The 12500-nt window shown below is 42.3% G+C and overlaps 1 protein-coding gene across 1 annotated transcript in view; it reads left to right on the top strand.

Annotated features, from left to right (window-relative positions):
- srcin1a (SRC kinase signaling inhibitor 1a) overlaps positions 1-12500 on the top strand; it is a 174216-nt gene that overhangs the window by 63312 nt on the left and 98404 nt on the right. Inside the window, 1 exon segment of the mRNA XM_061905485.1 lies at positions 6983-7178. Coding sequence (XP_061761469.1) covers positions 6983-7178 — 196 coding nt within the window.

Genomic DNA, 12500 nt, shown 5'->3' with positions numbered 1-12500 from the left:
GGCCAGATGGAGCTAAACAACCTTTTTTTTTTTTGCAGTAGGTCCTTAAAAACAGCAGATTGCTCTTGTTATTTATAGGATCTTTGTTGGTTTTTTCTTTCTGTGGGTTCTTAAAAAAAGCTGAACACTGCTTTTGTGCAGAAGATCCTTGCATTGGGCTTGAAAAAAATATTTTTTGTGTGTGTTTTCACCGTAGGTTCCTAAAAACTGCAGCGTTTTTGTAATACATGCTGGAAAAAAAAGAGCAGTGGATTTCTGTCCTGTAGAAAGGATTAATGTCTAGCATTTTGGCAGGAAGTTTTTAAAAACAGGAAAGTATTCCTGCCATATACATGATCTTTGACTGGCGTTTTGGAAGTAGATCCGTAAAAGCAGCAGAAGACTCCTCTCCTATAGAAGATCTTTGACTGGTAAAGTACTCCTACCTTATAAATGATTTTGACAGGCATTTTGGCAGCAGGTCATTAAAAGCAATATAGCACTCCTCTAATATAGAGGATCTTTGACAGGTATTTTGGCAGCAGGTCCCTAAAAATAGCAAGTACTCCTGTAATATAGAGGATCTCCGATTGGCATTTCCACAAAAGGTCCTTAAAAGCAGCAAAGTACTCCACTCATATTAAGGATCTTTGACTGGCATTTTGGCAATGGGTCATTTAAGGCAATAACATACTCCTCTCCTAAAGAGGATCTTTGACTGTCATTTTGGAAGTAGATCCTCAAAAGCAGCAGAACACTCCTCTCCTATATAGAGGATCTTAGATTGGTAAAGTACTCCTGCCTTATACATGATTTGGACAGGCATTTTGGCAGTAGGTCCTTAAAAGCAACATAGCACTCCTCTGATATAGAGGATCTTTGACAGGTATTTTGGCAGTAGGTCCCTAAAAACAGCAAGTACTCCTGCCGCATAGAGGATCTTTGATTGGCATTACCGCAAAATGTCCTTAAAAGAAGCAAAGCACTCTTCTCATATTGAGGATCTTTGACTGGCCTTTTGGCAACTGGTCCTTAAAAAATGGAAGTTACTCTACCAATGTAGAGGATCTTTGACTGGCATTTTGGCAATAGGTTCTTAAAAAGCGCAAATAACTTCTGATTTAGAGGATCTTTGACTGGCATTTTGACAGTAGATCCTTAAAAACCGCAAAGTACCCCTGTTACATAGAGGATCTTTGACTGGCATTTTGATAGTAGGTCCTTAAAAATAACAGAGCACACCTCCCATATAGAGGCTCTTTGACAGGTCTTTGGCAACAAGTCCTTTAAGGCAGCAAATTTCTTCTGCAATAATGAGTATTTTTGACTGGCGTTTTGGCAATGGGTCCTATGAGAAAGTAACGTATTCCTCTCATATCAAAGATCTTTGACCGGCATTTTGGAAGTAGATCCTTAAAAGCAACATAGCACTCCTCTAATATAGAGGATCATTGACAGGCATTTTGGCAGTAGGTCCCTTAAAACAGCAAGTACTTCTGCTGTATAGAGGATCTTTGATTGGCATTTCCGCAAAAGGTCCTTAAAAGCAGCACAGCACTCCTCTCATATTGAGGATCTTTGACTGGCCTTTTGGCAATGGGTCCTTAAAAATGGAAGTAACTCTACCAATGTAAAGGATCTTTGACTGGCATGTTGGCAGCAGGTCCTTAAAAACAGCAAAGCACCCCTGAAACATAGAGGATCTTTGACAGTTCTTTGGCAACAGGTCCTTAAAAGCAGCAAATTACTTTTCTAATAATGAGTATTTTTTACTGGTGTTTTGGCAATGGGTTCTATGAGGCAGTAATGTACTCCCCTCATATCGAGGATCTTTGACTGGCATTTTGGAAGTAGATCCTTAAAAGCAGCAGAAGACTCCTCTCCTATAGAGGATCTTTGACTGGTAAAGTACTCTTTACTTATCAATGATTTTGACAGGCATTTTGGCAGTAGGTCCTTAAAAGCAACATAGCACTTCTCTAATATAGAGGATCTTTGACAGGTATTTTGGATGTAGGTCCCTAAAAACAGCAAGTACTTCTGCTGTATAGAGGATCTTTGATTGGCATTTCCGCAAAAGGTCTTTAAAAGCAGCAGAGCACTCCTCCAATATTGAGGATCTTTGACTGGCCTTTTGGCAATGGGTCCTTAAAAAATGGAAGTAACTCTACCAATGTAGAGGATCTTTGACTGGCATGTTGGCAGTGGATCCTTAAAAACAGAAAAGTACCCCTGTTACATAGAGGATCTTTGACTGGCATTTTGACAGCAGGTCCTTCAAAATAACAGCGCACTCCTCTCTTATAGAGGATCTTTGACAGGTCTTTGGCAATAGGTTGTTAAAGACAGCAAATTTCTCCTCTAATAATGAGTATTTTTGACTGACATTTTTGCAACGGGTCCTTTAAGGCAGTAACGTACTCCTCTCATATCAAGGATCTTTGACTGGCATTTTGGAAGTAGATCCTTCAAAGCAGCAGGAGACTCCTCTCCTTCAGAGGATCTTTGACTGGTAAAGTGCTCCTGCATTATAAATGATTTAACAGGCATTTTGGCAGGAGGTCCTTAAAAGCAACATAGCAGTCCTCTAATATAGAGGATCTTGGACAGGTATTTTGGCAGGAGGTCTTTACATATAGCAGAACACTCCTGTCTTTTATAGGATTTTTGTCAACTGTTATTACATTTGATCGGCAACATGTGCTCTAAACTGCAGGGGTCCTGTCTTATAGAGGATCTTTGCTGGACATTTTGCTGCATATCCTTAATAACAGCATAACTCTTTTTTTATAAAGAGAGTAACTAACATTGTGCCTTTGTTTTAATTATTGACTTTTTAACTTTATTTGACATGAAATAAGTCGTTAACATTTGCATTGCCATTAAATCGACAACAGTCGTCATAGTGAAACTCAATATAGGTTCTCAAATTTCAGCAACAAGCTGTAATAGCTTACTGAGATCATTTAGGACCAAAACCCTTAAAACAAGTGTCGTGGAAATTTCTTAAAGACAATCCTTTAGTGACAAATAGCTTTAAAATGATTTATTAAAGTAACAAACTAATAATAACAAGCTTTGCAAAGCGAGACCAAACCAGAACGACACATCCGTTCGTTCCAGCTTGTTTTAACTCCTTTAGAATTTGACATGACAATTTTTACATACAGTACAGCAGTGGAATGAATACCCAAAGTCCTGTGAAGAAGGAGAGGGTGTCGTTTGCCCAGAAGGGGGGGTTCACTCAGGAAAGGGGAACAATTTAGCTCTGTTGGGGGTCAAGAATAGATGACACATATGCCCATGTCAACGAAAGTCCACATGTTACATCAAAGACACAGGAGAAAGAGCTTGATCAGATAATAGATCTCTTGCTAAGTGTCACATTCCTGAGCCCAATAAACAACTTTTGGTACCCAGTTCAAAGAACATCATCTATTTAAACGAGTATAAGTCATTTTGCTATCACACAAGTAAAACTGTTATGATCCGATGGCCGGACCATTCCATATTCGTGTTTTGTTCCAATTTTGTATCATATTCTGTTGTTTGACGTCCTTAGTTCCGGTTTTAGTCTATTTCCATAGGAACGTATTATTTTCACCTGTCGTGGTTTTTAGACACACACCTGTTTTGCTTATCACCATCCTTATAAAAGCCAGCCCTTTCTGTTCATTCATTCTCGGATCCTAGTTTGGTTTCACGCAACAGTTGATGACTTGTTTACCATAATATTACTCGCTAGCTCTCACGCTACGCTTTATTTTATTCCTAGCGATCCGGCTAGTTGTTTTGTTTCCCCTTTTTGTGCCTTCGTGCCAAGTGTTTGTGTTTCCGTTTGTTTTCCTAGCTTCCATGCTAGCGCTTTTTGTTGGCCTTTCTGCTTAGCTCCAGTGTTTTTGTTCCTCGCCCTTTTATTAATTTAATAAATCCTTTACATCTTACCTCACGCTGTGTTCTTGTCTGACGGATCCACGAGGAACAAATCCGGCATCGCTATGCCGCTCAAGTCTCACAAAAGCACTCTAACATAAAATCTGCTGAGTGAGAAGAATTATTTTATCAGACAGAAAATAAGAAATTATCACCCTTATTTGACATATTCAATCGTACTTAGACTTCAGTTTTAGCAGTGTGAGGGAACTCTCCTGAAGGAATCGATAAAGTGCTATTTATCTATCTACCTATCTATCTATAATGTACTCTCTTTTTGTGGAGGAGGCCTTATCGGTTTAGAACAAACAGGCTGTATTTCTTTCTGGGCGAGAGAGATTATTTTCGTACTAAATAAGCTTGAGTCTTTCCATTTGATTTTCAGACCGCTTCTTGCTGCTGTTATTATCGCATTGTAAGGGCTGGTCTCCTATAGCTTTAGTAAAACTCGGTAATATTGCTAATCTGTCTCGGTGGTCCTTCTTACAAAACATATATGTCGTCCGAAAGAACTTGGGATTGACCAATGTCTTGATTGACCAAGAATGTGATAGGACAAGGTATAGTTCTTAACAATATGAATAATAACAACCACCCGCAGGTCGCCGTTGGCCATATGCGCGGCGGCCGGGTGGGAGGCGTAGATAGGTTCCTTGCGGTAGATCTTGCTCACGTTGCGGTCCTGGATGTCGCGCACGTCCTCCATCTCGTAGAAGACGTTGCGTGCCTTTCAGTTTTTGCAGTGCAAGCAATAGCACTCAAAGGAAGGCGTGAAGCTGCTACGGGAAAACGCCAACAAAATCACAGCGCAAGACAGGAACTAAAGCACTACACAGGAAAACAACAACAAAGTCAAAATAAGGCACGACAACCTGGTGGAGTTTCATTTTTTTACGTTTTCTGCTGGTGGTGTGCCTCCTTATTTGGTGCACTAGTCGTGTTTTAAAAGTGTCTGGTGTGAAAGTCCTACTGCAGGGAGAGAAGTGGACAAGGTAGGAATGTTAACAGTGCAAGAACAAGACCCGCACCTCCTCTGTCCAGCGTCAAAGTGTACCTCCGGGTCCGCCATTGAAAACAGCCGGCAGAGAGGCATTGAGGGAGGTCATTACTGCGGCCTCTGAGCCGCGAGGAGAGCCAGAGGATCAGGCAGACGGTCCACTGAATCCACAGAGCCAGCGTGGGGGGATTTGCATGAGCTTCCCCTGCCTTATCCCAAAAGTGCTCATTTTAAAGTTTATGGCAGCTCGGGGGCCGGGAGTTTGGATAAGGGCGAGCGGGGAGGTGTGCTGAATCCGGCTAACTTGACACAACTTTTATGCAAAGCCTGAGCTCTCGCGTTTTGGCCTCCAGAATGTCTACAAATATGCGCCACACTGTAAACCCACACCAAACAAGAATGACAAACACATTTCGGGACAACATCCGCACCGTAACAAAACAGAACAAATACCCAGAACCCATTGCAGCACTAACTCTTCCAGGACGCTACATTATACAACCCCCTCTACTCCCCCCCCCCCCGCAAACCCCGCCCACCTTAACCTCCTCATGCTCTCTCAAGGAGAGCATGTCCCAAATTCCAAGCTGCTGTTTTGAGGCATTTGTTGACAAAAATAATGCACTTTGTGATTTCAATAATAAATATGTGCAGTTCTGCTCCTCTGGGATCTCTGGACCGCCAATGACGGACATGACAGCCGTGTTCATCTTTGTGAACAATGATTTACTTTTCAATAATTTGTGCTTTTCAGCCATGTTAAAGCTTCTCGCTCGTTCTCCGTCATCAACAACCTCCTCTCCTTCCCGACTGCTGGCTTTAACAGGGCGACAGGTGATCAGACAAACACTCACAGCTGTGTCATCAATGCACCTGTCACTAAGCTCGCAGCCGATCCTGGCACACCCCGCTTCGCTGCAGGTCCACAGGCCACGACCTACCCCCCGCGCATTTGTATTTATTTTTTTTATGGATTATCACTAGAGATGTCCAATAATGGCTTTTTTGCCGATATTCCGATATTGTCCAACTCTTAATTACCGATACAGCGGATACCGATATATACAGTCATGTAATTAACACATTATAATTGCCTAATTTTGTTGTGATGCCCCGCTGGATGAATTAAACAATGTAACCATTTTTTTTCCCAAAATAAATCAACTCAAGTTATGAAAAAAAATGCCAATATGGCTGTGGGGGGGTGTGGTCTGCGGACCTGCAGCGAACGGGGAGTGTCAGGATCGGCTGCGAGATTAGTGACAGGTGCGTGGATGAGTGTTTGTCTGATCACCTGTCGCCCTGTTAAAGGCAGCAGTCGGGAAGGAGAGGAGGTTGTTGATGGTGGAGAACGAGCGAGAAACTTTCACATGGCTGAAAACCACAAATGATTGAAAAATAAATCATTGTTCACAAAGATGAACACGGCTGTCATGTCCGTCATTGGCGGTCCAGAGAACCCGGAGGAGCAAAGTCACAAAGTGCATTATTTTTTTTAAACACACTTCAAAACAGCAGCTTGGAATTTGGGACATGCTCTCCCTGAGAGAGCATAAGGAGGTTGAGGTGGGCGGGGTTGTATATTGTAGCGACCTGGAAGAGTTAGTGCTGCAAGGGGTTCTGGGAATTTGTTCTGTTGTGTTTATGTTGTTTTACGGTGCTGATGTTCTCCCAAAATGTGTTTGTCATTCTTGTTCGGTGTGGGTTCACAGTGTGACGCATATTTGTAACAGTGTTAAAGTTTTTTATACTGCCCACCCTCAGTGTGACCTGTATGGCTGTTGACCAAGTATGCATCGCATTCACTTGTGTATACAGCGGCATTTTAAAAAGTCATAAATTAACATTTTTGAAACCGATTATTTCCGATATTGCATTTTAAAGCATTTATCGGCCGATAACTGTTAGACATCCCCAATTTTTCACTTTCCGCCAGTGTTTTTAAAGATCATACCTGAAATATCTTTTGTCCATAAGTGTGGGGTCTGTAACAGATTATTTAAAAATGTTAAGATTAAAAACATATTTGTGTGTACCAGTTAAGTATGACTCATTACTTTCTCCCTCCGACAGAGCCGCAGCCCTCGCCATTCCCAGTCCACCCAGTCTGGCCTCGCCGACCAGGCCACCAAGCTCTCCTACGCCTCCGCCGAATCCCTGGAGACCATGTCCGAGGCCGACGTGCCCATCGGCTTCAACCGGATGAACCGGTTCCGCCAGAGCCTGCCGCTGTCGCGCTCCGCCAGCCAGAATAAGCTACGATCTCCAGGTTGGCATTTAGCACTCGCTATCGGCATGACGGCGTGGGGAAAAACAACGTTATTGGCGTATTTAATATTTCCTTTTATCGTTATTTTTTATTTCATCATACGGTGAAACCTCGATTTGGAAACGTATTTTGTTCTTGTACAGGTAAATAGAAAAGCTAGTACATTTAAGGAAAATTTTCCTCATAAGAAAATGGGCCGTGCCAGCAACTTGAGGGTTCCAGGTTCGATCCCCGCATCCCATTTCCACCCACACTGGTTAAAATGTAACTTAAAGATGGGTTTCGCTATGTAAAGCGCTTTGAGTCACTAGAGAAAAAGCGCTACATAAATATTATTCACTTCACCTTACATTCATAACACAATATAAAGGGCTGGACAGTACTGTATATCAAACAAAAATAACAACTCTCTATTCAATAACAAACACAAAACCACATTTACCATATTTTCCGGACTCTAAGGCGCACTCAAAATAATTTTTTTCCCCTCCAAACTTGACTGTGCACCTTATAACCCGGTGCGCCTAATGTAAGGAATAAGTTCAGTTGAGCTTACCCACCTCAAAGCTATTTTTTTTGGTTCATGGTGAAATGATAAGTGTGACCAGTAGATGGCAGTCAAACATAAGGGATAAATAGAAAAGCTTGTATATTTAAGGAAAATTTTCCTCATAAGAAAATGTGCTGTGATAGCAATTTGAGGGTTCCAGGTTCGATCCCTGCTTCCCAATGCCACCCACACTGGTTAAAATGTAACTTAAAGATGGGTTTTGCTATGTAAAGCGCTTTGAGTCACTAGAGAAAAAGCGCTACATAAATATTATTCACTTTACCTTACATTCATAACACAATATAAAGGGCTGTACAGTACCGTATATCAGACAAAAATAACAACTCTCTATTCAATAACAAACTCAAAACAACATTTACCGTATTTTCCGGACTATAAGGCGCACTTAAAATAATTTTTTTCCCCCCTCAAAACTTGACTGTGCACCTTATAACCCGGTGCGCCTAATGTAAGGAATAAGTTCGGTTGCGCTTACCCACCTCGAAGCAATTTTTTTTTTGGTACATGGTGAAATGATAAGTGTGACCAGTAGATGGCAGCCAAACATAAGAGATAAATAGAAAAGCTTGTATATTTAAGGAAAATTTTCCTCATAAGAAAATGTGCCGTGCCAGCAACTTGAGGGTTCCAGGTTCGATCCCCGCCTCCCATTTCCACCCACACTGGTTTAAATGTAACTTAAAGATGGGTTTCACTATGTAAAGCGCTTTGAGTCACTAGAGAAAAAGCGCTACATAAATATTATTCACTTCACCTTACATTCATACACAATATAAAAGGGCTGTACAGTACCGTATATCAGACAAAAATAACAACTCTCTATTCAATAACAAACTCAAAACAACATTCACCGTATTTTCCGGACTACAAGGCGCACTTAAAATAATTTTTTCCCCTCAAAACTTGACTGTGTAACTTATAACCCGGTGCGCCTAATGTAAGGAATAAGTTCGGTTGAGCTTACCCACCTCGAAGCTATTTTTTTTTGTACATGGTGAAATGATAAGTGTGACCATTAGATGGCAGTCAAACATAAGAGATACATAGAAAAGCTTGTATATTTAAGGAAAATTTTCCTCAGAAGAAAATGTGCCGTGCCAGCAACTTGAAGGTTCCAGGTTCGATCCCCGCTTCCCAATGCCACCCACACTGGTTTAAATGTAGCTGAAAGATGGGTGTGACAGGTTTCCAGCCGCCATCGTGCGGGTTACATGGATCATGGATGCAAGACGCCTCGTAGCAGGTTTGACACTCGTTTATTATTTCAACAGTTTTTGGTCCCTGCGGTTGCGCCGATTTCCAGCACGTCCTCGTGGGCTGCTCGTCTCGGCTTGCCTTTCGGTGGCCGCCGGCCGGTGACTGCGTCTTTCTCTCTCATCTCTCATCTCTCGTCTGGTCACTCTCGTCTTTTGCTTCTGATTCTCCTGTCTTCCACCCCGATCAGTCCTCCTTCTCCCATTTTATACTGCAGGAGAAGATGCACGGATTGAGAGCAGGTGTGTGATTTACGCACCTGGCTCGGATTGCTGTAGCCTCGTTCCAAGCGCGCCCAGCCTCTCTGCTCCGCCGCATGCTCCGCCTCCTGGCCGCCATCTTGGGTAGGACCGCTACCCCGCGGTCGGCCCGTCTGCTCCGCCTCTCCACAATGGGTTTCACTATGTAAAGCGCTTTGAGTTCCGAGAGAAAAAGCGCTACATAAATATTATTCACTTCACCTGTACAGTACCGTATATCAGACAAAAATAACAACTCTCTATTCAATAACAAACTCAAAACAACATTTACCGCATTTTCCGGACTACAAGGCGCACTTAAAATATTTTTTTTCCCCTCAAAACTTGACTGTGTAACGTATAACCCGGTGCGCCTAATTTAAGGAATAAGTTCGGTTGAGCTTACCCACCTCGAAGCTATTTTTTTTTGGTACATGGTGAAATGATAAGTGTGACCAGTAGATGGCAGTCAAACATAAGAGATACATAGAAAAGCTTGTATATTTAAGGAAAATTTTCCTCATAAAAACGTGCCGTGCCAGCAACTTGAGGGTTCCAGGTTCGATCCCCGCTTCCCAATGCCACCCACACTGGTTTAAATGTAGCTGAAAGATGGGTGTGACAGGTTTCCAGCCTCCATCGTGCGGGTTACATGGACCATCGATGCAAGACGCCTCGTAGCAGGTTTGACACTCGTTTATTATTTAAACAAACAGTGTTTGGTCTCAGTCGGTCGCGCCGATTTCCAGCGCGTCCTCGTCTCGGCTCGCCTTTGGGTGGCCGCCGGCCGGTGACTACGTCTTTCTCTCGGGCTCATCTCTCGTCTGGTCGCTCTCATCTTTTGCTTCTGATTCTCTTCCGTCTTCCACCCCGATCGGTCCTCCTTCTCCCCTTTTATACTGCAGGAGAAGATGCACGGATTGAGAGCAGGTGTGTGATTTACGCACCTGGCTCGGATTGCTGCAGCGTCGCTTAAAGAGCGCCCCGCCTCTCCGCTCCGCCCCACACTCCGCCTCCTGGCGGCCATCTTGAGTAGGACCGCCTCTCCACAATGGATTTAACTATCTAAAGCGCTTTGAGTCCCTTGAGAAAAAGCGCTACATAAATATTATTCACTTCACCTGTACAGTACGTATATCAGACAGAAATAACAACTCCCAATTGAATAACAAAGTCAAAACCACAACTACCGTATTTTCCGGACTATAAGGCGCACTTAAAATCATTTTTTCCCCTTCAAAACTTGACTGTGCACCTTATAACCCGGTGCCCCTAATGTAAGGAATAAGTTCAGTTGAGCTTACCCACCTCGAAGCAATTTTTTTTTGGTACATGGTGAAATTATAAGTGTGACCAGTAGATGGCAGTCAAACATAAGAGATAAGTGTAGGCTGCACTATGATGGCAGTATGTCTCAAGTAAAAAACACCAACATTTTAAATGTTCCATTGAAAATATACAACATTAGACACCCAATCAGTGGCCTAGTGGTTGGAGTGTCCGCCCTGAGATCGGTAGGTTGTGAGTTCAAATCCGGGCCGAGTCATACCAAAGACTATAAAAATGGGACCCTTTGCCTCCCTGCTTGGCACTCAGCATCAAAGGTTGGAATTGTGGGTTAAATCACCAAATATGATTCCCGGGCGTGGCACCGCTGCTGCTCACTGCTCCCCTCACCTCCCAGGGGGTGAACGAGGGAAGGGGATGGGTCAAATGCAGAGGACACATTTCACCACACATAGTGTGTATGTGACAATCATTGGTACTTTAACTTTAACTTTAACACGGTTTCACGACGTGGTTTCCGCAGCTCACTGCGGGGTCGTTCTCCCAGGAAAGCAGACAGACCATTCCGGACAAAAACATGATTAATTCTCAAAAAAATTACACGAAGTACCGAAAAAAAACAGAAAACAAGCAAAAGGAATAATGTACTGATCACACTCGAAACTAAGCTTACCTTAGTTTTAGGCTTAAATAATGCCTCGGATGAGAAACAGGTGAGTGTCCCGAACACGAGAGGCAGGTGAAAACAATAAGCAGCTATGGCAACCAAACCAAACTCAGAAGTGTCGCAAACAGGAACTAAAGGAGTCCAAAACTAACAGAAAATCCAAAAACACGATCCGGACCAAGGATCATGACACACGGCACTCAAAAATCGATCAAAATATTTTAGTACGACTTTGGTAAGCTATGAAGCCGCACCGTTTGAAGTATTGTCAGCGCATTAAACGTACGAATATTATTATGGTGTGTTAATAAAGTAAGACATATTATCTGGCATTTTGTTGACGCAATTATATGCAAAAGCAACTTTTCTTACTTTCTGGTACCTGCTGATCTGTATTTGGGATCTGCATAAGTCCTGAAAATTTGGACGCGTCCGCCTTTGTAGTCCGTGACGCCGCCGTAGTGGATAAGCTACTTCTTTTTGTCTATCTTCTTTTTATGGGGCAGTCATCCTCCGCTGGTGCAATTTCTAATATAAAGTAGTGTAAAATTCTTACTTATATCTGTCAGTAAACTTGCCATGAAAGCGCTAAAACATACCGGTGAAGTGACTCTACATTATTCACCCAAGGAACTTTAGTTATTAGAGAGTTCCGGTCGGACGTTTTTCACCAGAATACATTCCCGGTGTGGTTGTTTCTGGATGAGGAGATGCTGCTTCGTTATGGATTTAGGTAAAGTCTGAATGTCATTAAAACAGTTAGCGCCATCTTTTGACATTTTTTCCACACCCATCCTTGCACGCTACACCGCTACAACAAAGACGATGGGGAGAAGACGCTGTCGAAAGTGAGCCACATAAATAACACAAAATGGCGCATCCAGAAGCGACAGTCAGAAAGCAACTCGTAGAAGATCTGTAAAACATAATCTATGCACCATTTTGACTAAAAATACACAATTACATGTTATGTAGACCACAAGGAAGTGTTTTACAATTAGAAAAAAAATTAATGATAATCATATGACTCCTTTAAAATGTAAAAAAAAAACAGGTTAAAAACTAGTATATAAAATCTAGAAATATATCGCTTGCTCATTGCTTTCTTTGGACTCATGTTAACCTTGCAAAACTAGAGAAATGTTGTCCATCCATCCATCCATCCACCCTTTTTCTACCGCTTATTCACTTTTGGGGTCGCGGGGGAGAAATATTTTTTTTTTGTAAAAAGGCTAAAAAATAAAAAACACTTTGAAAAACACAAAATAGCACAGAAGCTAACACTCCGCTGACTGAATGAGCAC

The sequence above is a fragment of the Nerophis ophidion genome, linkage group LG07 (genome assembly GCF_033978795.1).
Source record: "Nerophis ophidion isolate RoL-2023_Sa linkage group LG07, RoL_Noph_v1.0, whole genome shotgun sequence".
Classification (NCBI taxonomy): Eukaryota; Metazoa; Chordata; class Actinopteri; order Syngnathiformes; family Syngnathidae; genus Nerophis; species Nerophis ophidion.
This window is presented reverse-complemented; position numbering and strand designations above follow the sequence as displayed.